We start from the raw sequence: 26,020 nt of genomic DNA on the forward strand, positions 1-26,020 counted from the left end.
TTTTTTTTTTTTTTTTTTTTTTTTTTTTTTTTTTTTTTTTTTTTTTTGTGTTTATGTATTATCTTGTTTGTTTTTATTCTTTTTTTTATTTTGGGTTCAATAAGTGATATGGGGAAAATAAACTGTTTTCCTCTTGTTCTAATAGGTTGGGGAATATGACCTTATTAGATGTCCTCTTTTTCCTCTCATATTTTTGAAGCTTGTAACTGCTGCTTTGGCTCTGTAATTGTTTTCTCGAGTATAAGTCTAGGGTATGAGAATTTGAACCTCTAACTTGAAGGGATGGAGTACATGCACAAAACCGCTGAGCTAACCTCACTTAGCTTTGAATGTGTAATTGTTGTTCTTTCCTTTTTCTGCTTTTACTCTACTCCCTTCATCATGGCTTTTTGGATAACGGAAAAAATGATGTTTATTTGTTACAAATTAATGTTGATATAAAATTATAAACATAATATTCTAGCTAGATTGTGAGAGAAGTTGTAACATCATATGCAAAAGAAGTTGATTTATTTGTGACCCATCTAAAAGATTTATGGGAGTTCAGTTTGGACACTTCAGTTCATAACGTGGGTTTAATACAGTTTTGTTCATAGGAGATTAAAGGTGAATCAGGTTCAGTTAGGACGTCTTTCTCCTTCTGGTTCAAATTATCAAGCCTACTCAATGTTTCTTTTCACTGCCTATTATTGTGATTAGCTTGGCATGGGTACACGTAAACCCAGAGTTTTTTGAAGCATAAGGTTTGCTATAGTTCAAAACCTTTTGAAGCAAAAGCAAAAAAGTGAGGGCATATGGACTATAAACTCTTTGCTTGTGCAAATGCATTTTTTCTTATGATTGTGTTTCTCCATGATTTAAAATCTTCATTTTTGGCCTATTTTTAACGGTTTATTCTTGAGTTTCTATTCTAATTTTCCTCCATTGTTAATCTCTGATGTTTGTCCTATTTCAGCGATGATGTCAGCCCTGCTGAAGACAGAGATTGATCGGACTTGCATTCAAGAGTTCATAAAAGCATCAGAAAAACTTGGTAAATTGTTTGATGAAGCCATGATCCGTTCATTGGTGGATGGCTTGTCACAGAAGACTGCTTCTGAGATGTAGGGTTTATTTCTAAATCTTTAATGCTTCAAATTTGTATTCCTCTATGTTGTTTGTTCAATTTGAACTTCTTATTTCAGGGCTGTGAAGGAAGCAAAACGAGAGGAGAAGCTAATGGTCAAACAATTAGAGAGAAGTCAGCGGGAGGCTGAAAAGGAGAAAAAGAGAATAGACAGGGAACAACAAAAGGAGAAGTTGCAAAATGTAAGTATGTGTATAAAATTTAAAATTTTTTTCAACTCTTGAGCTTTTCAGGTGGTGACATGTACAAATCATTGAAAATCAGGAAAAGGAGTCAAAAGTGACAGAAAGGGAGGAAAAGCGTCGTCGTGAAAAAGAAGAGATTGAAATGAAAAAACAACTTAAAAAGCAGGAAGAGGATGCTGAAAAAGATCAACGTCGCAGACAGCGGGAAGAAGCTGAATCAAAAAAGAGACTTTCTGTACTAAAGCAAGCTTCCATAATGGAGCGTTTCCTTAAGAAAACTAAACCTAGTCTGTCATGTCAGAATGATTGTCCAACAACTGAATTGACTACATCAGTTCCATTGAGTAAACAGAGTGAAAACATGCTAGAGGCTTGTACGCAGTTCATGGACTGCACTCTTTCTTCAAGTAATGCGATCAATTCTGTTGATATTCGCAGGTATTCATTTACCTTATATGGTATTATTTTTTTAGAGTTGTGGCTTTCTTGAGGTCATATTTTAAGATGTGTTCCACTTTCAGGCTGCACTTATCTTCTTGGCGCTTCATAGGTCATTCAATTCGTTCAAGAGGGAAAAATCACTGGGGCATTCGTCAGAAGCCAAAGTGTGATCTATTTAAGGAACTTAAACTTTCAAATGGTAGAGAATCTGCTAATGATGGTGAATTGGGTGAGGAGAGGCTTGTAGATGGTTGGGAAGAACAAATTACAGATGATAGAACCAGCCACCAGGAGTTCTGCAGCAGTTTGCCTCAAGTCAGTAAGTTGAACAGGGGGAAGGGGAAGCAGTTGTTGCAGTTTTCAAAGAGCTATAGGCCTGCATTTTATGGCATTTGGTCCACAAAGAGGCAAGTAGTTTTTTTATTATATATTTTTAAAAACCTAGTCGTGATTGATCAACCTTTACGTATGAATTTATCAGTTTGCCTTGGATTCCATAATTGGACTTCTCATTTGAAATTTTACTTATCTTTGGGGTCTTACAATTCTTTCCAGTGATGTTGTTGGACCACGCCATCCGTTTAGGAAGGACCCAGATTTGGATTATGATGTTGACAGTGATGAAGAATGGGAAGAGGTAGTGCACCCAGATTTTTGTTTGCACTCTATTTTTTATTTATTTTTTTGAGAAGAATTGAAAGAAATCTAGTATGTTATATTACGATATTACAAATTTGCATGACCTTGAACAACTGTGTCCTCGAGATAAGATATTTCAAATTTGCATTCTCATTTTGCAGGAGGATCCTGGTGAAAGCCTCTCAGATTGTGATAAGGATGATGAAGAAAACTTAGAAGAGGAAGGTTGTGCAAAAGCGGAGGATGATGAAGACAGTGAAGATGGATTTTTTGTCCCTGATGGATATCTCTCAGAAAATGAGGTGTGAAACACAGATGTTTAAGTTTATCTAATTTTTTCTAATGGTGGTTGTGAAATGAGTTAAGTATGAATAGAACCAAAATTTCCTTCTGAATCCATTATTTGATGTTCCCAAAAGTTCATATTGTAGTAAATGTTAAACCAAACTAATCTGTTTCGGTGGATCATTCCTGGGATGCATTAGTTTTATTTCTTTAAACATATTCATGAAGAAATTTATTAAGTTTGAATTTCCCTTTGAGCTTGTAGGGCGTGGAACATGACAGGATGGAAACTGATGATGTTGATGAGGTCAAGAGCACACCTAGTTCTAAGCAAGATATGGAGGGCAAAGAACTTTGTAGTTTGTTTAAGCAGCAAAAGCATCTCTACAACATGACAGAGCTTGCACTTAGAAAAAATCAGCCATTGATCGTATTAAATTTATTGCATGAGAAGGATAATTTGCTAATGGCTGAAGATCTTGATGGCACATCTAAGCTAGAGCAGACATGCTTAGCAGCTCTCAGCATGCGCTTGATGCAGGGCGGGTGCCCTGTGGAGATTTTAGTTGATAGAACGCCAGATGAGGATCCAGAAATGTGCCTCCCAAGTGCCAAGGAAAGTAGCACCCAGATCTCAACGTCAGCTATCCTTGATTCAGATATGGCTGTAATTGTAAGTTTTGTGCATTCTGAATTGTCAAATATGAACTCATACAGTCTGTTGAACTTGTCCTGGTTTGAGTTTTAAATGAACGTAGTCTAATGAACTGAGTTTTATCGATGTGGTTTCACTGTATCTGTGTGCATGTATCTTAGCTGCGATGTTTTGATTCTTTGTAGTTACATGTTTTCTTGTACTTCAATTCCAATAATTGATCCTTGACAATGACAATATCTCACTCAACAGGTATCAACTATTCAGTCCTGCTCACAGGGTATCAACAAAGTTGTCGAGTCTTTGCAGCAGAAGTTTCCTACTGTACCGAAGTCTCATTTGCGGAATAAAGTCCGGGAAGTATCTGACTTTGTAGAAAACCGATGGCAGGTTGGTGAACTGGTTCTAAATTCTTACTTTTAAGATTTTAAAAGTCTGATACGTAGATGCTTTGGTGATTTCATTCTTAAGTTGCTTGTCCCTGTCTGATGCATAGCAAAACTTTGATTCTGATTGTGAATGCCTATTTTCACTTACCCTGTGACATAAATAAATAACTGCAGAATCTTAGGTTTGATTTACAGTCATTATCTTAGTTTGTTGATTTCGACTAGTACTCGATCGATTCTTTTACTTAGCAGTAAGCATGGTCTATGTATGCAGGTAAAAAAGGAAATTTTGGAGAAACATGGTGTTCTGGTGTCTCCAGGTTTGTATATTTTGGTTGCAGACACTATCACGTGTATTTTACTCGATTTCGATCAACTCTTTTTCTTTATTTGCAGAAAAAAGCATCCGAAGACCAAAAACTATTGCAGCATTTTTCTCAAAACGCTGCCTGCCGCCTACCGGAAAATGTATTAATGTGAACGAAACTTCACCTCAGTCTTTGAAACCAGGTTCAACTGTCCAAGATCAGAAAACTTACACGAATCAATAGCATCGTCTCGCCGTTACCAGGTTTTGTACTATGATCCATCGTATGTTCTTCCTCCATAAGAGACTCATATATCTGTGAATCCTGTTGTAGACTGAAGTCTAAGATGTTTGAAAAGAGAGAAAATGAAAAGGGGGGGTGTCCTGTAGTTTGAATGTATCTTTTGTTGAGTCTATAACCATGAAGAGCAAGTGATATAGAAAATGAAAGGGGGTGTCCTGTATGATAGTTTTTGTTCTGTTTTGCTGCTACTGAACAAACTGATGAACCCAAGCTATGATGTTTACATGATAAAGGGTGGATCGTGTTTGTACCATTAACTTGCACTTGCATTCTTCACAAATCTGATTTAATTTTGGAGTTGTAGTTTATCAATGATATATATTGGAGCTCCATAGATTTTACTAGTTTTTAGTTAACTTATTATCTATTAGTGATTTGATTTAATTAAAGGATGAATATAAAAATTATACTTAGCAAGGATGGATATGTTGGGAATGAACGTTTCTTTTATGCAGCTCCTCAAACAAAGAAACCACGCAACTCGAGATTTGTGGGGGAGCGATTGTTTGCATTTTTCCCTTTTTCTTTGAATTGATATTTTAAATTATTGATCGGTAAAATGTACATTCTAAATGTTATATATATAGTTTTATTATGTTTAATCATGGATTAACTTATAAATAAGCAATGACCCCTTGGTCCGAGTCCTTCCAGAACTGTCTTGGCCATTTTTTTTTTCTCTAAAATTAGGGCATTTGTCCATATTTCGAGAAAAAGTCTCTTGTTTTTCATTCCCGTTGTACATCGGGTTCTGGAGAGGAATTTCAACACATCATTTTTGTTCCTCAGAGAAGGATTTGACATTCTGGCTTTGCTTCTTCTTGGGCCCAGACGCCAACCTCTGCAGGTGAGGTTTGAACTTCAAGAAAATCGGACGACTACTTTTGAACCTGCTTCTCCTCTAAGAAAAACCAATTTATTTTTTGTGTGACTTCGTAATCCAGGACCTTCTCTCCAAATATCTTATCCGCGATTCTTCTCGATCCCTCCAGATCGCCCTGAGCAAGTGAGGAATATCTCAGCATAATTGTCTGCTAATCCAGGATCTCCATAACTTATAATACTCTAAACGTCGGTCTTGTAAAACATCACTTAATATTCATAATCACTATGAAAATTACACAATTAGCGTAATCAAAATTTAATATGCATTAACTTCATGCGTACACTTACAACATTAAAAATTACACTCAACAAATCCACTAACTCTACTTGTCACGTGCTATAAAACTTTATAAACAAGAGCGTTTTTTTGATGGGTAGGACTTTTGTTACATTTTTCTTTGTTGTTTCTTCAAGTTTTCAACTATATTATGAATATGGAACCAAAATTGAAGCCATAATTCCAAGCTTAAACTCACAAACACATACAATACATATATATAATCACAATCAAACACAAACACAAAGAAACCAATCAAATATGAATGAATTTGAATCATCATCAAGAACCACAAAACCAAAACCAAAATTCATCCAAAAAGAAGAATCTTCAAACTGGGAATGGCGCCGCCGCCCACTTCGAATCTTCAAACTGTTGAACCTTAGCACTTCTCTGCTCACCACTTCCATTTCCCTCAACATAAAAGTAATACTTCAAACAGAACGCCAAAACCAGCACAACCCACTCCAAACCGAAGATCAAGCAGCTCAATCCGCCGCCCAATTTCAAAATCACCGACCCATCTTCCTCCCGGACGTACGATTTCAGTTCCCCAAGGAAATCGCTAGTTCTGGTGAAAATCAGAACCGCAACAGAGCCTTGAAATATGGCGGTCAGGACGGTGAAGACCATATGGACGCCGAACCAGCGCCCGGTTGCGGCGGCAGCCATGGCGCAGCCGGAGACAGCGCCGGCGATTGTGAATGCGTGTAGGAAGATTATGAAGAAGCCGCATACGGAGGGGATGAGGCGGAGTGATAGAGTTAGGAAAATGCAGGAGGAGGCGGCGCCGAGGAGGATGTAGTTGCAGAGGAGGAAGAGCTTGTGGATGTTGTAATGTGACCTGGAAATTGAGGGTGATGGTGAAGATGGTGAGAGACCCATTGGCGAAATCTGGTTCGTTTCGCGTCGAATTTGGGAGATTGAAGAAGATTGAAGAAGATTGAGATGAGATTTGGGGATGAAGAACGGGAAGAAGATATAGATTTGCAGGTAACGGTCAGTTTTGTTTCTTTAATTTTTAAATTCTGAGAGACGTTACTTGGTTAACGGCTACTTCTTTGTGTTCTTTACAGTTGTGAGGATTATCTTTTGAATTGATTTTGGTGGGGTTTGTGACTACTTTTAACCAACAGCTAGAATACGAAAATACTCGAACGTGAAACTTAAAAAAGAAAACTCGATCGTCCGAGATTTGGCTAGTGGTCAGTGAGAACTGTGAGTAAGTAGAGCTTAAAGGGAATGAGTTCTTATCCACAATTTAATATACTTTTGTTTTTCCTTAACATTTTGAATTTTTTGACTTCCACTTACCCGGACCCTTTATATACTTTACCATTTTTGTATCAAGAACGGAGAGGTTCAAGAGATAAGAGAATTAAGGATACCCACCAGAAAAACTAATCCAATCCATATCGATGTACCGAAAAAGACCAACCCCAGGAGAAGAAATGCAATGGGCACACTAACCAGTAAGATTATTGAAGTAATAATTAATGCGAAAAGAGCCAAAAAGCGGAAACCTACCTACTTTAGACTTTACTTTTTATTGAAAAGTTATTTAGGGGTTCTTGTGAATCGAATCTAATTGCTTGAAATTCCGTCTAGTAAAATGGAAGAATTATAAATCTCCAAAATAATAGATAGGAATGTCGCATAGATCCATCGTGACACCCATCAAAGGCGTAGTTCCCCACCCAGGAGCCACTTTACCATATTTTGAATTCAATGGTTTCAATAAATTCCCAACAATAATTGTCTTGGCCTAAATCTAGAACTATTCTCAACGATTTGTGTAACCATAAATAATCAGAATGTTTGAAGGTGAAAGAAAGAACAAATTTGAGATTGAAGGTGAAAGAAAGAACAAATTTGAGATTGACCATTGGGTTTTGGCGGTATTTATCATGCATCTCGAGGACCTGAGACCCTTGAAGAATCTTTTCCATTCTTCGGATATGTGTGGAAAGATAGAAATAAAATGACTACCATTTTGGGTATTCACTTAATTTTGTTAGGTATAGGTGTTTCTCTTCTAGTATTCAAAGCTCACCATTTTGGGTATTCACTTAATTTTGTTAGGTATAGGTGTTTCTCTTCTAGTATTCAAAGCTCTTTATTTTGGGGCGTATATGATACGGCTCTGGTGGAATTTGTATACTTGGTGGAATTTGGCATATCTTAACTAAACCGTTTGCATGGAATTTGGCATATCTTAACTAAACCGTTTGCATGGGCCCACCGCGCACTTGTATCAAATTTATCTTTCTTTCGTTTCCCCTATTTATAGTGAAAGTGTGAAATCCCACGCTGCGCACTTGAACCGTTTGCAACCGTTTGCATGGGCTCACCGGGCACTTGTATCAAATTTATCTTTCCCCTATTTATTTCCCCTATTTATAGTGAAAGTGTGAAATCCAACGTCGGTTGGAGAGAGGTTGCACTTGTATCAAATTTATCTTTCGTTCCCCCTATTTATAGTGAAAGTGTGAAATCCAACTCGGTTGGAGAGAGGTTTTTTTACAAAGGTGTAGAAACATCTCCCTAACATACACGTTTTAAAACCGTGAGGTGTGAAAACATCTCCCTAATACACATATGTGACGGGCCAAAGCAGACAATATCTATTAGCGGTGAGTTTGGACCATTACAGAAAGAACAGCGAACAAGAACAAGAATTAAGGATCAAGATCAAACCCAGAGTTAAGATTCCTAGCACGATCTTCCATTTTCAATACTTGATCTCGTCTACGAAAATTAGATGATAAACGAAATCATTACCCTCTAAACTAAAACAAGTAAGATCCAAGTAAGAAGAATGTGAGTGATGGATCAAGATAAAACAGCAGTGGGATTTGGTGCCAAAATTTATAGTTGGTTTGGTCATTACAACAATAAACAGATGGGAAATTAGTTGCCATTCTAATCTGTGTTCGACAAAAATCAAAACCCAAGCCATTACTGAACCTTTTCTGCTAAACAAATAAGGTACTGGGGGAGACTAGTTGGTGCAACAACCAAAAACAGCAGCAGCAGCAGCCACAAGACAGTCTAATCTTCCTAACTTTAAGCAATCAAGACTCGAACGTAATATCTAAACTTGAAAACACTTAAGATTTGTATTCAAACGTAGTCGAGTCGAGTAGTTTAATACCTGTTGCTCCTACACTTGAATTTCGCGGCCGAAGATCCAGCTAAATGGAACTCTTTGTGCTTGCTTGGCTCTGCTTTGAGCTCTCTCTTCCAGTCTTCTAATCCTTGGAGGTAACCCGCACACGAAATCTTGTGCTTTGCGTCCCTTGCCTGAGAGACCTGTCAAATTCTCTATTTTCCATCTACTGACAAGGAACTCGAGAATGTCAGCATAGTCTTTAGCAGTGTAAACGCCGAGCCGTTGAGCAACAGATGAAAAGTTCTCGAAAAGGTTGTTGTCCTGACCGTCGTACATCAAATGGGCTGGCATTGAGATTTTTTTCTTCATCATGTCAGCTAAAGCCATAACGGTATCATCAGGGTCAACCTCGAAAAGCTTCTCAACGATCTTGGTGTAGGCAGTCTCGTGGCGTTTTTCATCCGAGGCAATTATACCACATACCTGTGCTAGCTTAAAATCGCCATGCTCCTTGGCTAGCCTAGCTGTGTTGCCATGGGAGATGAAAGTTGCCCTCTCTTGAAATGAAGTGTAAATGAAACCAAGGTATGGATTGTTTTCTGTTTTGGGATCCTAAAAGGCACAAAGACACAAACCATGGGTTCAAACACAAATATTAGCTTTAGAGAACGAGAAACACGAGAAAAACGAGAAAAACGAGTTTAGAGAACGTCGAGTAATCTAACCATTCCCGATCCAATGAGGTACTGAATGGTCTTTTCAATCTGCTTCATATCCACTCGTCCCGACAGGTAAAGGTACTTATTCAGAAGGTCACCATGCCTATTCTCTTCGGCAGTCCAGGCTCTTGTCCATACTGCCCACGAGGTGAGGCTCGCACCAGTTTCATCACGGACGCCATCGAGGGTGTTCAGCATTGTCTGGTAAGTTGGAAGGGCTTCTTCAGTGATCATGTCCCCAACCAACACGACAAAATAGTCATCGGGAATCTCCTTCGATCTCTCCCTTATTTCCTGGACTTGGTCATAGAAACCATCGGATTCGGGGTCGGGGAGATAATCTTGAGGTTGCCAACAATTTTCAACAGGCTTTAGGTGAGCCAAGATGTTCTCTTCTGCCCAATCTTCTAATGATTTGAATATCTCCATCTTTTGAGGTGCCATGGAATGAGTCACTTGGACGTGTACTTCTCGGGGAGGGAAATGCGACTTCTTTGCTCCCTCGGTCTGTCTGTAGAATCAAAGAAACAACAGTACTAAGCCGATCTCGGTCGTGTAAGTCGGGAATTTTCTTTCCAAGATCAACAAATTATTAAGAATAGTTCGAAAAGAGTCATCAAACTGCTACTCCACTCCAGAAATTACAAGCTAATCCCAATTGAATCGAAATGTAGTTCGAGGAAGACCGTTGTTATGTAACGGCCCAAGCCTAAGCCCACCGCTAATAGATGCCCACCGCTAATAGATATTGCCCTCTTTGGTCTTTCCCTTTCGGGCTTCCCCTCAAAGCTTTAAAACACGTCTGCTAGGAGAAGGTTTCCACACCCTTGTGAAGGGTGTTTTGTTCTCCTCCCCAACGTTGGGAGACATCAAACTGCTACTCCACTCCAGAAATTACAAATATGGCATACCTTTAGCCATAAATACAAACATAACACAACCATAGAAAAGAAAACAACACAAAAACAAGAAGCTATTACAAAACTGGTAATAGCATGATGTCGATTTTGTTTCATATCCTAAAAAGTGTCGACTAGTGCTCAAGATCTCAGAGGGAATGAGTTCTTATCGAGAATTTAATATACTTTTGTTTTTCCTAACATTTCGAATTTTTCGTTCGACTTCCACTTATCGATCCCAGCCTGGAAAAGTGACCGACCAAGACCCTATACATGCTTTACCGAGTGTTCGAAGGTGAAGGAAAGAACAGATTCGTGACCAGTCATATGTCCTGTTTAGTCGAATTAATCTTTCTTTTGTCTTTACAAGAGAGTAAAAGAGCGAAAGAAAGGAGAAGATCAAGAAGCCGAGGTTCAGTCGAGCTAATCTCAGAAACGAAAAAGTTTATAATAAATCTTCATATGTGCCTTAATTCTGCTAGTAGTATTACGTTACAAACTAATTTACAGCAAGTTCAAGCATTTTTCGACGTAAGCGTAAACTTGATGGAATCGAGTATAGGAATAAATACACTTAATCGAAAGTTCAAGAGTTCATTTATTTTTCGAACTACGAAGAACAAATAAACACCGACATATGAACTTTGAAAGTTCATGAACCTATGTTCAACTAGTATTTCATCAATGCATCAAGCAAACAATTGTTTACTTCTATTGATCAGACTCTAAAAACCAAATTATCGTGCCCAAACATCTTCAAGCGAAACATCGGTAGTGTTACTATGTGGTAGATTATTCACATAACAAAGAACAACATCTGGAAAAACAATGAAATCAGACAATATTTTACACGTACCGGTTGAGAACGAGCGTACTACTACAATAAACATTAACAGCACGGTATTAAAAAAAAATCAAACAACTGTAAAACGTGTTATATACAACAAGTGCTAAACAAGTATAAGGGAACTGGCAGATCGACTAAACGAACCATAACATCAATGTTTTAAGAGTCCAAAACCAGCTACCAAATTATAAGACCACGGGCTTATATGCTTGTTTAAAATGCTCAGAAGTATGCAACAAACCCACCGCTAGCAGATATTATCCTCTTTGGGCTTTCTCTTTCGGGCTTCTCCTAAAGGTTTTTAAAACGTGTCTGCTAGGGAGAGGTTTCCACACCCTTATAAAAGGTGTTTCATTCTCCTCCCCAACCAACGTGGGATCTCACAATCCACTCCCCTTCAGGGTCCAGCGTACTCGTTGGCACTCGTTCCCTTCTTCAATCGATGTGGGACTCCCCAATCCACCCCCCTTCGGTGCTCAGCCTTCTCGCTGCCACATCGCCCATGTGTCTGGCTCCTATATCATTTGTAAGAACCCAAGCCCACTGCTAGCAGATATTGTCCTCTTTGGGTTTTCCCTTCCAGGCTTCCCCTTAAGGTTTTTAAAACGTGTTTCATTCTCCTCCCCTACCCAAGGTGGGATCTCATACCCAAGGTGGGATCTCATGTTGATAAACTCAAAAGTACTTGAAGGTATAATTTAACTTTATATAAGAACAGCTTGGTCCAATTATATATATATATATATATATATATATATATATATATATATAGAAACATGGAAAATACAAACTAAAGAAATTAAAAACTAACGAAAAGTAATAGATCCTTCTCAAAATTTCAGGCAAGTACGAATGAAGGAAGAACAATCCATACATGCAGTATTCGAAAAGAAACGATCAGCAATACAGTTCATCAAAATACCTCACTTCAGACCAAAATTGCACAACAAGATTGAGGTCGAATCTACAACATTTCAGTTCAAAATCACAAAAACTCCCTAAAATCCAAATCCAAAACATCATAAATTCGAATTCCCAATTTAGGAGTGGGCGGAGATTCCCAAGAATGCAAATAGCAACAGTAATAAGCGATAACAGATTAGAGAAACACCACCGATCAGTACAAGAAAAAGCCATTAAAGTGGAATCAATAGAACACAATTGATTAAACAGAGAGAATCGAAATGGATCAAAACAGAATAAACAACAAAATGGGTTTGATTCAAATTGAGAAATGGTGGATACCCACTTGGAGACAGCATGAATCGTGGAGGCCATGAGACGATTGGAAGATCTGCGATGGCGGTGAGTGGTATGGCATGGGAGATTCAGTGCAGGATTGAAATTCAAAGCCATTAGCGATGAAGAAAGATGAGTGAATGGAAGGATTGGGAAATGGGTTTTTGTGAGAATTTAGAGAGAGAGATGAGAAGAAGCACAAAAAGTGGTAAAGTTTGAAGGGTGGTTTTAGCGAGGGAGACGGCCAAACCTTGAACTCCAAACTCCCATGCCTTCCTCCTTTCTCTTAATTTACACTCTTTTTCTTCCTATACCCAAACTTAACATACCTTCATTTATTATTTCTTTCCTATATTATATAAAATGCTTCTCGAGATATCGATCGGGGCGTTCGTGGATTAGGTTAGGTTGAGTTCAAACATTTTTGTAGACCCAACTTAATTGTTCGAGCTGTTAATGTACTCGTCTTTTCAATCAGTAAAAAAAAGCAGTAGAGTCAAGGGTGGCCTCTAAGTAGAATTGACGGATCAAAATGACCGTTAGTCGAGCTGATATGTGATTGTATGATGAGACGAAGGGAGATCTACTGATAAGACTGTTTTTTCAAACCAAACAACTTTTATTAAACAATAAACACAACCCGACCCAATCATAAATTATTTAAATTTGATGAGTTTACATTGTTTTAATTGTTTATGCAAAATTTTATTTTTAAAAAATATATATTCATAGACCATTTTAAATATTTAATTAACCCGTTCAATATGAATATATTTTAATAAATTTTCCTAGAATAGTTAAGAATTATTTGTAAGTACAAATATTTAAAAAAAACTTATTTTTTAAAATTAAAAATAAATTCTAGATTATATCCAGTATAGTTTTAGGGGAACTCCTGACCAAACTCATACAGTTTTCATTTATATGAATCAAACCAAACTTAAATAAGCTCATCATCTCAACAAAAACAAACCCAAATAAGTTTATCACCGTACGAGTTCGTCACCCAAATTCAAATAAGTTCATCACCCATCTAAATCAAACTCAAATAAGTTCATCACGATATGAGTTTATCATCCCGACCCAAATAAGTTTATCACCGTACGAGTTCATAGCCCAACAAAAGCAACCCAAATAAGTTAATCAGCCAACAAAAACAGACCCAAATAAGTTTATCACCGTAGAGTTCATCGCCCAACAAAATAAACGCAAATAAGTTTATCAGTCATAAAAAATATACCCAAATAAGTTTATCAGTCATAAAAAATATACCCAAATAAGTTTATCACTATACGAATTCATCCTCCAACAAAAATAAACCCAAATAAGTTCATCAGCCAACAAAAACAGACCCAAATAAGTTTATCACCAGTTCATCACCCAACAAAATAAACCCAAATAAGTTCATCAATCAACAAAAACATACCCAAATAAGTTTATCACCGTACAAGTTCATCGCCCAACAAAATAAACCCAAATACGTTTATCACCGTACAAGTTCATCGCCCAACAAAATAAACCCAAATACGTTTATCACCGTACAAGTTCATCGCCCAACAAAATAAACCCAAATACGTTTATCACCGTACGAGTTCATTGTCCAACAAAATAAACCCAAATAAGTTCATCAGCCAACAAAAACAGACCTATATAAGTTTATCACTGTACGAGTTCATTGCCCAACAAAAATAAACCCAAATAATTTCATTAGCCAACAAAAACAAACCCAAATAAATTTATCACCGTACGAGTTCATCGTCCAACAAAATAAACTCAAATAAGTTCATCCGTCAACAAAAACATGCCTAAATAAGTTTATCACCGTATGAGTTCATCGCCCAACAAAATAAACCCAAATAAGTTCATCAGCCAACAAAAATATACCGAAATAAGTTCATCTCGGTACGATTTCATCCTCCAAACCTAAATAAGTTTGTATGCACCCATCGCTTTCATCTTCCACTTCTTCTCTCTCTGGCTCTCTTGTCACTTCTTCAATTCTCATCGTAATCTCCTCCGTCCATTCCCCAACATGATTGCAATGTGAAGAAATTGGAACAGGTGGCCCCAAAATCCAATAAAGAAAGAAAGAAAACCCACTAAAAATAGAAGAATTTGGGAAAGAAATGGAAATGAACATGTGAAAGTTATGTGGAGAGGATTTTGTAGGGAGAAAGTGGAGGGAATGGGGCATTGAAAAGAGATGGAAAATGAGAGGTCATAGAAGATAGTATACCACTAATTTCATGTCTAAACCTATTTCATCTTCATGCCAATCCCTTTCTAACATTCCCTTGCCATTATGGTCAAAATAGTTCGGATTTTAATGTCGTTCAACTACCATTTTGTCGAGTTCGTCGAGTATGAAGAGTAGGAAGGCCCTTGGACCAGACGTACGGTAACAGTTCAAGCTCACCACTAGCAGATATTGTCTTTTTTGAATTTTCCCTTTCGAAGTTTTTAAACACGTATGCTGGAGAGAGATTTCCACACCCTTACAAAGAATACTTTGTTCTTCTCCCCAATTAATGTGGGATCTCACAATCCACTCTCCTTTGGGCCAGCGACTTCACTGGCACTCGTTCCCTTCTCCAATCGATGTGGGACCCCTAATCCACCCTCTTCAGGGCTCAGCGTCCTTTTTGGCACACCGCCTCGTGTCCACCCTCTCTAGGGCTCACCCATTTGTAACGACTCAAGTCCACCGTTATAGATATTGTCCTCTTTGGGCTTCCCCTTTCGGGTATCCTCTCGAAGTTTTTAAAATGCGTCTGCTAGAGAGAAGTTTCCACACCCTTACAAGGAATGCTTCGTTTTCCTCCCTAGCTAATGTGGGATTTCACAATCCACCCCCTTCGAAGCCCGGCGTCCTCGCTGGCACTCGTTCCCTTCTCTAATAGATGTGGGACTCCCTAATCCACCCCGAGGCTCAGTGTCCTTGCTACCACACCACCTCATGTCCAACTCCTCTAGAACTCAACCTTCTCGCAGGTAAATTGCCTAGTGTCCGACTCTAATACAATTTATAAAGATTCTAGCCCACAGCTAACAAATATTGTCTTTTTTGGGCTTTCCCTTTCGAGCTCCCCCTCAAGGTTTTTAAAATGCGTCTAATAAGGAGAGGTCCTCCCCAACCAATGTGAGATCTCGCACGTACTCCCAATAAAGTTTTCGAGGGCAACTTGAAGTGTTGTGGGTGATGACTCTTACTTGGTTGCTTATTGCAATTTGAGACCATGTCGGGGTTGCGTGTAGATTCCGAGATGAGTTCGTGGGTTTTCTCGATATGAACGCTCAAAAAAGCCTTTAAACGTTAATTAAAAAATTAACGAAATTAAACAAAATGGGTTTAGCTAATAATAATCTTAGAAGTAATGATAATCAAAGTCTTTTTATCTTAATTTTCTAAGAGCAAGTGCTCTTCCAAACAAACTCTCAACCTCATTTGCTTCCATTTTAAGCTCATTCAAAAGATCACTCTCTTCTTTAGATAACTCTCTAAGGAAGAATTCCTCATCCCTTTGAAGTTCTTTAAGACCTTCTCCCAACTTCTCAACCAATGACATCTCTGCCTTCCCTACTGTTTCCACCTCTTTTTCGAGCTGTTCGACCTCCTTCTCCACCTCTTGTTCGATCTGTTCGACTTCCCTAACGATCGTTTGTTCTCCGCTTTCCAATGTCTTCTCTAGCCTTTCTACGAGCGGCGGCTCCGGGCCACACGAATTGTCTGTTTTTATGAACTTGTTGAAGTCTCTCCCTACGCTCTTAGCTGCCCTTTCTAGCTCGGGAACTACGCTTTCTGGCAATACTGCGCTTCTTGTGTATACAACGGCTCCGCCGTAGCCATCCCATGCATCGTTCCGACCACGATAGTATACGAAAATGTAATCGTCGGGTTTGTTCTCCACCTGGCTTGATAATATATACCTGAGAAGGAAGGAGATAAACAATTACAATTCCTAGTTGAGGCTACATATGATCAAATAACAGGAAAGGATTTTGGTCTTTAAGAGTGTGAAAACCTTTTCTTAATAGCTGCGTTTTAAAATCTTGAGAGGAAGTCCAAAGAGAATAATATCTGCTAGCGATGGGGTTGGGTTGTTACAAATGGTATCAGAGCCAGTTACTGGATGGTGCGAGGCACTAATCGGAGTAGGGCTAGACTCTCTCCCTAGTAGACAAAAACCTTGAGGGGAAGCTCGAAAGGGAAAGCCCAAAGAGGATAATATCTACTAGCCGTAGGCTTGGGCTATTATAAATGGTATCAGAACCAGACATCGAGTAGTGTGCCAGCAAGGACGTTGGCCCCCCAAGGGGGGTGGATTGTGAGATCCCACATTGGTTGGAGAGAGGAACGAAACATTCCTTATAAGGGTGTGGAAACCTCTCTCTAGTAAACGTGTTTTAAAACCTTAAGTGCAAGCCCGAAAGGGAAAGCCCAAAGAGGACAATATCTACTAGCGGTGGGCTTAGGATGTTACAAATGGTATCAGAGTCAGTTACTGGACGGTGCGAGGCACTGGTCGGAGTAGGGCCAGACTCTTTCCCTAGTAGACGCGTTTTAAAAACCTTGAGGGGAAGTCCAAAAGGAAAAGCCCAAATGCTAGCGGTGGGTTTGGGCCGTTACAAATGGTATCAGAGCCAAACACCAGGTGATGTGCCAGCGAGGACGTTGGCCCCCCAAGGTGGGTGGATTGTGAGATCCCACATTGGTTGGAGAGGAGAACGAAACAATTCTTATAAGGGTGTGAAACCTCCCCAAGTAGACGTATTTTAAAACATTGAGGGGAAGCTCAGAAGGGAAAGCCCAAAGAGAACAATATTTGGTAGCAGTGGACTTAGGCGGTTACAAATGGTATAAGAGTCAGTCACCGAACGGTGCGAGGCACTAATCAGAGTAGGGCTAGACTCTCTCTCTAGTAGACACGTTTTAAAATCTTGAGGGGAAACCCCGCATGGTAGTGGGAATCCCAATGGAATAGATCAGGTACAAGGAAATTTGAACATTTAGAAATGAAATGAAAGCATACCAGTCATCCTCATAGTGAAGATACTCATTGTTGTGGTTATAGAGTATCCCAGGATGCTCGGGATCTTGCACGAATCTCTGCGTCGTCGACCGAGTGAAAAAACCGCTATCTGGAGTTCGTATTCTCCACGTTATATTTCCAACAAGTTTGCCAGACTCTACATGAAATTCATGCAACTGACAATCAAACGTATCAAAAGTAGGATTTAAGCCACTAGTGATAAACCACTTCCCACTGAAATCTGATATATTGAAACTCTTGACAAGAACAGACGGGTCGGGTACAGGAAAGTCCCCGACATCAGATTTCGTAGGTACACATTTTTTTCGTGACACTGCACATTCATTAAATTCATCCACGACGCTGTTTTCGAATAGGTCACCACATTTAATCTACAAAGAGAAAAAAATTAGTTAATTTCTGAAATCGTGTGACGCGTTACGTAGAGCCATGAGAAAACTAACCTGGCATTCAGTCTCGTCGGGTCGATCGTTGCAGGTTTGGAGACAAGCAACATTGGCAGCACATAATGGGTTTGATATGCATTTGGCAAGTTCAAGCCTGACATAAGGGAGAAGAAACTAGCCGTTTTAGAAGCCACGTGATATTAGTAAAGAAGCGTTGGAACAACCATGGGTCGGTTTAGTGGTCGTTGGAGTAGTGAAAAAAGGTTCAAACTATAGTAGCCGTCCGTCTAAGATTTAATATCCTACGAGTATCTTTGTCAACCAAATATAGTAAAATCAGGTGGTTCTCTCGTTCGTAGGCGTCGACGCTCATGGATAATATTGTTTCTATGAAATTTTTGCAAAATCTAATGACTTTATAATAGAAGATTAAAAACCTTTCTCCGAACACTACTTGATGAATGGGAAACGGACTCCTACTTACGATGGGAAACAGACTGAAGAGAGAGCTGCTTTGGCCAAACGTACCTCCCGTTTAGGGAAAAGGTGACTTCCGGATCAAGGATACTAAGCATAGGCTCTCTTTCGAAAGTGAGATGACAGAAACCCGAATGGGAAGAAGAAGAGGGTAAGCCATGGTCGCGAAAGTGGGGCAAACGCTAACCGAGAGAGGAGGAAATGAACATAAAAAAGGGCACATTCTATAACAGTAGAAACTTGCACTAGGCCAAGCCTACCGTTAGCAGATATTATCTTCTTTGAGCTTTCCCTTTTGGGCTTCCACTTAAGGTTTTTAAAACACGTTTGCTAGGGAGAGGTTTTCACACCCTATCTCACAATCCACCCCCCTTCGAGGCCCAACGTCCTTGCTGGTACTCGTTTCTCTCTCCAATCGATGTGAGATTTCACAATCCACCTCCCTTCGGGGCCCATGTCCTCAATGGCACACTACCTGGTGTCCACCCCCCTTCGAGGCTTAGTGTACTCGCTAGCACACCACCCAATGTCTGGCTTTGATACCATTTATAACAGCCCAAACCAAACGCTAGCAGATACTATTCTCTTTGGGCTTTCCCTTTCGAGCTTCCCCTCAAGGTTTTTAAAAAGTATCTGCTAGTGAGAGGTTTCCACACCCTTATAAAGAATGTTTCGTTCCATTCTCCAACCGATGTGGAATCTCACAATCCACCCCCTTCAGGGCCCAGCGTCCTCACTGGCATTCATTTCTCTCTCCAATCGATGTAGGACCTCACGATACTCATCTCCACAGAACCAAGATACAAAAAGACCAACAATTACTCTAACCACGAACCGAGGCGAAATTATTATTATTATTATTTCCTCGAATCACAGACACTCTTTTGGTAAAATCCTTAACTCACAATAGAAACACGAAGGAGAGACGCTATGATATGAGGTACCAATCAGCAAGGATAAACTAGAAATACCTGCATTCCTTTAGTAAGCATGTACATGTTTTGAGTGCATCAACAGCTCGAGACGATGGAACGAACATGAGAGTACATGCCAATATAATAACTACACCCATCGACCGTAATTGGCTCCATTCTCGAAGAACACTCGATAATGTTCCAAAAATAAAGTCGAAGCGTTCATCGACCTTCCGAATAGACAGATAAACCAGGCAACGCAAAAGTGATGAGAGAAAAGAGAAAAAAAACGAGCACGTTTAATGAAACTAAGGTATACATAGGAAGGTACCTTAGGTTTACTTATCTTCGTTTGACATAAGGCATTCTTCTCTGACCTATGGGACAGAACTGTTAAACTTCTTGACTTACACACTCTACCAGTGGAAGTAGATTTGCAAGGTAAGAAGTATTTTGAATATATTTTGTCCACTAGTATTCCATGATAACATAGCACCTTTCTCCTGCAAGCATTACAACCATTTGTTAAGTGATTAACAATCATCTATCACCATCAACCAAACAAGATACTAGATTGCTGACAGTCCGAGGAATTTGGGTTCGGTTGATTTGAGCGTAAAAGAAGGTAGGATAAATGTGAGATCTCACATCGGTTGGGAGGAGAATGAAGCATTGTTTATAAGGATACATTTTTAAAACTTTGAGGGGAAGCATGAAAGGTAAAGCCCAAAGAGAACAATCTGCTAGAGGTGGGGTTGGGTTGTTGCAAATGGTATCAGAGCCAGACATTGGGGATGTGCCAGCAAGGAGGCTGAGCCCCAAAGGGGAGTGGATACGAGGTGGTGTTCCAGCAAGGACGTTCGGCCCCGAAAGGGGGTGGATTGTGAGAACCCACATCGGTTGGAGAGGAGAACGAAGCATTCTTTATAAGGGTGTGGAAACCTCTCCCCTCTTCCTAGCAAATGCGTTTTAAAAACCTTGAGGGGAAGCTCGAAAAGGAAAACCCAAAGAGGACAATATCTACTAGCGGTGGGCTTGAGTTGTTACAAATGGTATCAGATCTAGACACCGGGTGATGTGTTAGCGAGGAGGCTAAGCCCTGAAGAGGGTGGACACTAGGCGATGTGCCGACAAGGACACTGAGTCCTAAAGGGAGGTGGATTGTGAGATCCCACATCGGTTGGGAGGAGAACGAACCATTCTTTATAAGCATGTGGAAACCTCCCTCTTGCAGATGCGTTTTAAAAAACTGTTGCCCCGAAGGGGGTGGATTGTGAGATCCCACATAGATTGGGGTAGAGAACGAACCATTTTTTGTATAAGGATGTGGAAACCTCTCCTTAGCAGACGCATCCGTTCGTAGATATTGTCAGCTTTGGCCCATTACATATCGCAGTAAGCCTCACAGTCTTAAAACACGTCTACTAGGGAGAGGTTTCCACACCCTTACAAGGAAAGTTTTGTTCCCCACTCCAACCAATGTGGGATCTCGTAATCCACCTCCTTGGGTGCCAACATCCTTGTTGGCACACCGCCTGGTGTCTAACTCTAATATCATTTGTAACAGCCCAAGCCCACCGCTAGCAGATATTGTCCGCTTTGTCCCATTACGCATCGTCGTCAACCACTGTTTAAAAACGCATCTACTAGGGAGAGGTTTCCACACCCTTATAAGAAATGCTTCGTACCCCTCTCCAACTAAACGTGGGATCCCATAATCCACCTCTCTCGGAGGCCAATGTCCTCACTGGCACACCGCCGATGTCTAACTTTGATACCATTTGTAACAGCCCAAAACCTTAGCAGATATTATCCACTTTGGCCTGTTACGTACCACCGTCAGCCTCACGGTTTTAAAACGCATCTACTAGGGAGAAGTTTCCACACCATTCTTATAGAGAATGTTCCGTTCCCCTCTCCAACCGACGTGGGATCTCACAAAACTACTTCACTTTTGTTTATAATGCATTATATAAACTATTTAGTACATCAATACACGATTTCAAACAAAACAAAATCCTCATCAATTTCAGCATTCCCCTGCATTACATATAACCATGAATCAATAAATTCAAAAAACCAAACCCCAATTCGCAAATCAGCGTTACAACCGACACAAACCCCAATTTAGGAATGTTCCGACATAAATTTCATAGAAAAACCTTAAAAAAAAAACGAAATTAGACAGACCTGGTAGTGGCGACAGAGTTGGTAGTGAAGCTAGGAGGAAGAAATGAAGGTGAAGATGAAGAAGCAGAGGAGGGCCAGACGGATTTCATGGCAGAGGTGGGCATTAAGGGTTTGCAGAGAAGTGAACGTAGGAGGAGGAAGACGAAGGATAGAAAAAATGTGGGAATTTGGGGTTCAGATAAGCCGCCATTTTTGTGTGGAAACCGTGCGCTTAACGTATAACCGACCCCTCCTTTCCTTGTGTCCTCTTGAATTACTTGGGAAATCAAAGTAAGCCATAAAAATTGGCTATTATCTGTTCAAGAAAGTGATGGCTCTCTAGAATTATCAATATGTTTACAAAGGATGTGAATATCGAGATGACTAAGTGGTTGACTGGCCCATATGGGCTCGTGTCCAATTACGCTCTTCTCTTTCGGCTTTAAAACGCACCTGCTAATAGAAGATTTCCACACCCTTATAGAGAGTGTTTTGTTCTCCTCCCCAACCAACGTGGAACATCACAATCTACCCTCTTCGGGGTCCTGCATTCTCACTGACACTCTTTCCTTTCTCTAATCGATGTGGGACCCCTCCCAAATCCACCCCCTTTGGGGCCAGCATCCTTGAACAACCTCCTTGTTGGCACATAGTCCGGTGTTTGGCTCTGATACCATTTGTAACGATCCAGGCCTACCGCTAGCGGCTATTGTTCTCTTTGAACTTTTCCTTTCGGGCTTCCCTTCAAGGTTTTAAAACGCGTCTGTTAGGGGAAGGTTTCCACACCGTTATAAAATGTGTTTTGTTCTCCTCGATAACTAATGTGGGACATCACAAAAATAACCATGTATGCTCCAAAATTTCATATAAATAAATAATATTTTAATTTCTTAAAATATTTTGTTATTTCAATTTAGAGTTGGGGTCGTAAATATCTGTCCACGGGTTGCGGTCACCTATTTCATTTCTCATCCCTACGAAATTTCCCATTTAATTTTGTCCGAATCCACGTAAGAATTTCCGGTGAAAAAATACCAGAGATTGATTCCCCATGTAACTTTTTTAGATTTATTATTCGATTAAAAATAGTTATTTTAAAGTTTTCATCACTCTCTCTCATTCCTAGTTGAATTGAGAATTCATGTTAGACATAGGTCTGTGGCGATAGTCTTCACTCTTAGAAGCGAAAAGGAGAATGTTAGGGTCATTAGATGTCGAATTTGGATTTCGAATCCTAGACATAGATCGTTACAAATAGTATTAGAGTGATATCTCTTTCGACTCCTGGACATAAGTCGTTAAGTGTAGAATTATAATGATATCTTTCCCGATAAGATGTGGTTCATAGACAAACCAACAGCAAAATTGGTGGGAATGAAAGCGTTCTAGAGTAGAATGACTAAAAAAAATTTAAAACAATTGAAAGTAATTATGGATGGGGTTAAACATGTTTGTTTGGACCAATTCTATATTGGATGACATTTTGAGAATTCACGTGAACGAGAACAAAATACCTTTTTTTTTTTTTGAAAAATTGAGTTCCCGACTTCGTCTTTTAATTCTATTTTGCATTATAGTGCAAAATTATATAAAACATTTTTTTCGTAAACTAATTAAGAGCTTTCGTGGAGTTGGGTTGAGTTGAGATATTCCAATCCAACTCAATTGTTCCGGTTGTAACAATGACCTCAATCCAATCCAACTCAACCCATAATTTTTTTTGGTTGAGTTGGTTCTCGTCATTTATTTATTTTATTTTTAATAAAAGTAGAATCATTTTATATATATATTGGAAAATTTAGATTTTTATTTTTTTTTTAAAGTCTCCATTATTAGAATTCAAAACATTATTTTAGATTTTCACCTCGTCTTTAAAATTTATAATTTTAATATTTTTTTCTTTACAACATTCCGTCTCAAAAAATATGAATGTTATTCGAGTTAAAAACGTTATTTTAGATTCTCACTTTGTCTCGGTGGTGTAATTGGTTATTACGCTAGTCTCACACACTAAAGGTTCTCGATTCAAACTTGGGCTCCAAACATTTTGTAATTTATATTTTTATTTTTTTCCTTACAACAATCCTACTTCCGCTATGAGTGCTGATTCGAGTTCAAAGCGTTATTTTGGATTCTTAACTTGTCTGGGTGGTGTAGTTGGTTATCACGCTAGTCTCACATACTAGGACCCGATCTCTGATATTTTGTAATTTTTATTTATTTATTTTTTTTTCCTCACAACATTCTTACTTCCGCTATGAGTGCTCATTCGAGTTCAAAGCGTTATTTTTAATTTTCATCTTGTCTGGGTGGTGTAGTTGGTTATCACCCTAGTCTAACACACTAGGGGTCTCGGTTCAAACCCGATCTTAGACCTTTTGTAATTATTATTTTTTTCCTTACAACATTCTTACGTCCGTTATGAGTGCTAATTCAAGTTCAAAGCGTTATTTTGAATTTTTACCTTGTCTGGGTGGTGTAGTTGGTTATCACGCTAGTCTCACACATTAGAGGTCCTCGGTTCAAACTCGAGCTCAAGACATTTTGTAATTTTTAATTTTATTTTTTCGTTACAACATTCTTACTTCCGCTATGAGTGCTGATTCGAGTTCAAAGCGTTATTTTGGATTCTCACCTTGTCTAGGTGGTGTAGTTGGTTATCACACTAGTCTCACACACTAGAGGCCCCTGGTTCGAACTTGGGCTCAGACATTTAAATAACATTCTTACTTTCGCTATGAGTGTTGATTCGAGTTTAAAGTGTTATTTTGGATTCTTACCTTGTCTGGGTGGTGTAGTTGGTTATCACGCTAGTCTCACACGCTAGAGGTCCCCAGTTCAAACCCGGGCTCAAACATTTAAATAACATTCTTACTTTCGCTATGAGTGTTGATTCGAGTTCAAAGCGTTATTTTGGATTCTTATCTTGTCTGGGTGGTGTAGTTGGTTATCACGCTAGTCTCACACACTAAAGGTCCCCAGTTCGAACCCGGGCTTAGACATTTTGTAATATTTTTTTCCTCACAACATTCTTACTTCAGTGCACCGGTTCGAGATTCTCACCTTGTTTGGGTGGTGTAATTGGTTATCACACTAGTTTAGTCTCACACATTAGAGGTCCCTACTTTGAACCCAGGCTCAGACATTTTGTAATTTTTATTTTTTTTTTTCCTCCTCCTTACAACATTCTTACTTCCGCGATGCGTGCTATTCGAGTTCAAAGCGTTATTTTGGGTTCTCACCTTGTCTGGGTGGTGTGGTTGGTTATCATCACGTTAGTCTCACACACTAGAGGTCCTTGATTCGAACCTGGGCTTAGACATTTTGTAGCTTATATTTTTATTTTTTCCTTGCAACATTCTTACTTCTGCTATGAGTGCTGATTCGAGTTCAGAGCGTTATTTTGGATTCTCACTTTGTCTGGGTGGTGTAGTTGGTTATCGCGCTAGTCTCACACACTAGAGGTCCCTGGCCCAAACCTGGGTCATTCAAAGCGTTATTTTAGATTTTTACCTTCTCTGGGTGGTGTAGTTGGTTATCATGCTAGTTTCCCACACTAGAGGTCCCTCGTTCAAACCTGGGCTTAGATATTTTGTAATTTTTATTTCTTACTTCCGCTATGAGTGCTGATTCGAGTTCAAAGCGTTATTTTGGATTTTCACCTTGTCTGGGTGGTGTAGTTGGTTATCACGCTAGTCTTACACACTAGAGGTCCCCGGTTCAAGCCCGGGCTCAGACATTTTAATTTATATTATTTTTTTACTTACAACATTCTTACTTCCGTTATGAGTGCTAATTCGAGTACCTTACAACATTCTTACTTCCGTTATGAGTGCTGATTCGAGTACAAACTTTTAATTTATATTATTTTTTTCCTTACAACATTCTTACTTCCGTTATGAGTGCTGATTCGCGTACCTTACAACATTCTTACTTCCCTTATGAGTGCTGATTCAAGTACAAAGCATTATTTTGGATTCTCACCTTATGTGGTGGTGTAGTCATTTTGTAATTTATATTATTTTTTTCCTTACAACATTCTTACTTCCGTTATGAAAGCTGATTCGAGTACAAAGCGTTATTTTAAATTCTTACCTTGTTTGGGTGGTGTAGTTGGTTATTACACTAGTCTCACACACTAAAAGTCTTCGGTTCAAACCTGGCTTTAGACATTTTGTAATTTATGTTTATATTTTTATTTTACATATTTTTATTTTTTTGCTTACCGAGGCTTTGACATTTTAAAATTTATATTTTTATCTTCGATGAGTGCTGATTCGAGTTCGAAGTGTTATTTTGGATTCTTACTTTGTCAACTTGTTTGGGGTGGTTTAGTTGGTTAACAAGGTAGTATCACACATTAGAGGGTCCCTATTTCAAACCCGGGCTCAAAATTTTGAAAGTGTAGAAAAGGTTTAGCGTTATAAAATACCCAATACGTCACCTCATTTTTAGGGTCGAGAAAATACGAACATACAACATGAATCATGACATTAATTTCTAGTGAGACCTAAAATTATGAAATTGGGATCTAGAGTTCCTTTTATATGCTCGGGATATAGTTCATCATTTTCATATGCATAGAATCCACCAAATTCATACCAATTTTGTAACACTTGAGACTCGTTGTGTAACGGCCTATGCCCTCCTTGTCCTCTTTGGGTTCTACTAGGGAGAGGTTTACACATCCTTATAAAGAGCCAATCGATGTGGG

The 26,020-nt window shown here is 39.1% G+C and overlaps 4 protein-coding genes and 7 non-coding genes across 11 annotated transcripts in view; 8 read left to right on the forward strand and 3 right to left on the reverse strand.

The window, feature by feature from the left end:
• The window catches only part of LOC111443954 (chromatin assembly factor 1 subunit FAS1), a 6,447-nt gene extending 1,853 nt beyond the window's left edge, over window positions 1–4,594 (forward strand). The window contains exons 4-13 of the mRNA XM_023081826.1: window positions 956–1,103; window positions 1,185–1,308; window positions 1,391–1,749; window positions 1,833–2,159; window positions 2,308–2,389; window positions 2,553–2,693; window positions 2,942–3,349; window positions 3,584–3,721; window positions 3,995–4,040; window positions 4,117–4,594. Coding sequence (XP_022937594.1) covers window positions 956–1,103; window positions 1,185–1,308; window positions 1,391–1,749; window positions 1,833–2,159; window positions 2,308–2,389; window positions 2,553–2,693; window positions 2,942–3,349; window positions 3,584–3,721; window positions 3,995–4,040; window positions 4,117–4,271 — 1,928 coding nt within the window. The 3' untranslated portion in view covers window positions 4,272–4,594. The remainder of the gene's footprint in view (window positions 1–955; window positions 1,104–1,184; window positions 1,309–1,390; window positions 1,750–1,832; window positions 2,160–2,307; window positions 2,390–2,552; window positions 2,694–2,941; window positions 3,350–3,583; window positions 3,722–3,994; window positions 4,041–4,116) is intronic.
• Window positions 4,595–5,652: 1,058 nt separating this feature from the next.
• Window positions 5,653–6,468, reverse strand: LOC111443957. Its single transcript, XM_023081830.1, has one exon. The coding sequence runs from the start codon at window positions 6,376–6,378 to the stop codon at window positions 5,824–5,826; it is 555 nt and encodes a 184-aa protein (XP_022937598.1). The 5' UTR covers window positions 6,379–6,468; the 3' UTR covers window positions 5,653–5,823.
• Window positions 6,469–8,318: 1,850 nt separating this feature from the next.
• On the reverse strand, window positions 8,319–12,624 carry LOC111443956 (stearoyl-[acyl-carrier-protein] 9-desaturase, chloroplastic-like). The gene is made up of 3 exons (XM_023081829.1): window positions 12,320–12,624; window positions 9,331–9,835; window positions 8,319–9,217 (listed from the first exon to the last, which is right to left on the reverse strand). Exons 1-3 carry the CDS (start codon window positions 12,424–12,426, stop codon window positions 8,657–8,659), a joined length of 1,173 nt encoding a protein of 390 aa, XP_022937597.1. The 5' UTR covers window positions 12,427–12,624; the 3' UTR covers window positions 8,319–8,656.
• A 3,019-nt stretch (window positions 12,625–15,643) lies between these two features.
• On the reverse strand, window positions 15,644–21,574 carry LOC111443955 (violaxanthin de-epoxidase, chloroplastic). Its single transcript, XM_023081828.1, has 6 exons — window positions 21,328–21,574; window positions 19,469–19,640; window positions 19,195–19,367; window positions 17,804–17,900; window positions 17,340–17,731; window positions 15,644–16,236 (listed from the first exon to the last, which is right to left on the reverse strand). Exons 1-6 carry the CDS (start codon window positions 21,429–21,431, stop codon window positions 15,702–15,704), a joined length of 1,473 nt encoding a protein of 490 aa, XP_022937596.1. The 5' UTR covers window positions 21,432–21,574; the 3' UTR covers window positions 15,644–15,701.
• Window positions 21,575–23,609: 2,035 nt separating this feature from the next.
• On the forward strand, window positions 23,610–23,682 carry TRNAV-AAC. Its single transcript has one exon. It is a non-coding gene; the product is annotated as a tRNA-Val (tRNA).
• Window positions 23,683–23,773: 91 nt separating this feature from the next.
• Window positions 23,774–23,848, forward strand: TRNAV-CAC. Its single transcript has one exon. It is a non-coding gene; the product is annotated as a tRNA-Val (tRNA).
• A 96-nt stretch (window positions 23,849–23,944) lies between these two features.
• Window positions 23,945–24,018, forward strand: TRNAV-CAC. Its single transcript has one exon. It is a non-coding gene; the product is annotated as a tRNA-Val (tRNA).
• A 71-nt stretch (window positions 24,019–24,089) lies between these two features.
• Window positions 24,090–24,163, forward strand: TRNAV-CAC. The gene has a single exon. It is a non-coding gene; the product is annotated as a tRNA-Val (tRNA).
• A 71-nt stretch (window positions 24,164–24,234) lies between these two features.
• On the forward strand, window positions 24,235–24,308 carry TRNAV-CAC. The gene has a single exon. It is a non-coding gene; the product is annotated as a tRNA-Val (tRNA).
• Window positions 24,309–24,822: 514 nt separating this feature from the next.
• TRNAG-CCC lies at window positions 24,823–24,896 on the forward strand. The gene has a single exon. It is a non-coding gene; the product is annotated as a tRNA-Gly (tRNA).
• A 75-nt stretch (window positions 24,897–24,971) lies between these two features.
• Window positions 24,972–25,045, forward strand: TRNAV-UAC. The gene has a single exon. It is a non-coding gene; the product is annotated as a tRNA-Val (tRNA).
• Window positions 25,046–26,020: the final 975 nt, after the last annotated feature.

Source organism: Cucurbita moschata, unplaced genomic scaffold (assembly GCF_002738365.1).
Source record: "Cucurbita moschata cultivar Rifu unplaced genomic scaffold, Cmos_1.0 Cmo_Scf00006, whole genome shotgun sequence".
NCBI lineage: Eukaryota > Viridiplantae > Streptophyta > Magnoliopsida > Cucurbitales > Cucurbitaceae > Cucurbita > Cucurbita moschata.

Coding starts and splice junctions, on each gene's coding strand:
- LOC111443957 (XM_023081830.1), bottom strand. CDS start 6,378: ATGGGTCTCTCACCATCTTCACCATCACCCTCAATTTCCAGGTCACAT.
- LOC111443956 (XM_023081829.1), bottom strand. CDS start 12,426: ATGGCTTTGAATTTCAATCCTGCACTGAATCTCCCATGCCATACCACT. Junction 9,836..12,319: donor ACGATTCATGCTGTCTCCAA/GTGGGTATCCAC, acceptor TTGATTCTACAG/ACAGACCGAGGGAGCAAAGA. Junction 9,218..9,330: donor ACCTCATTGGATCGGGAATG/GTTAGATTACTC, acceptor TGTGCCTTTTAG/GATCCCAAAACAGAAAACAA.
- LOC111443955 (XM_023081828.1), bottom strand. CDS start 21,431: ATGCCCACCTCTGCCATGAAATCCGTCTGGCCCTCCTCTGCTTCTTCA. Junction 19,641..21,327: donor AACTCTGTCGCCACTACCAG/GTCTGTCTAATT, acceptor TAATGCTTGCAG/GAGAAAGGTGCTATGTTATC. Junction 16,237..17,339: donor CTTCACTATGAGGATGACTG/GTATGCTTTCAT, acceptor CTTCCTTCTCAG/GTATATATTATCAAGCCAGG.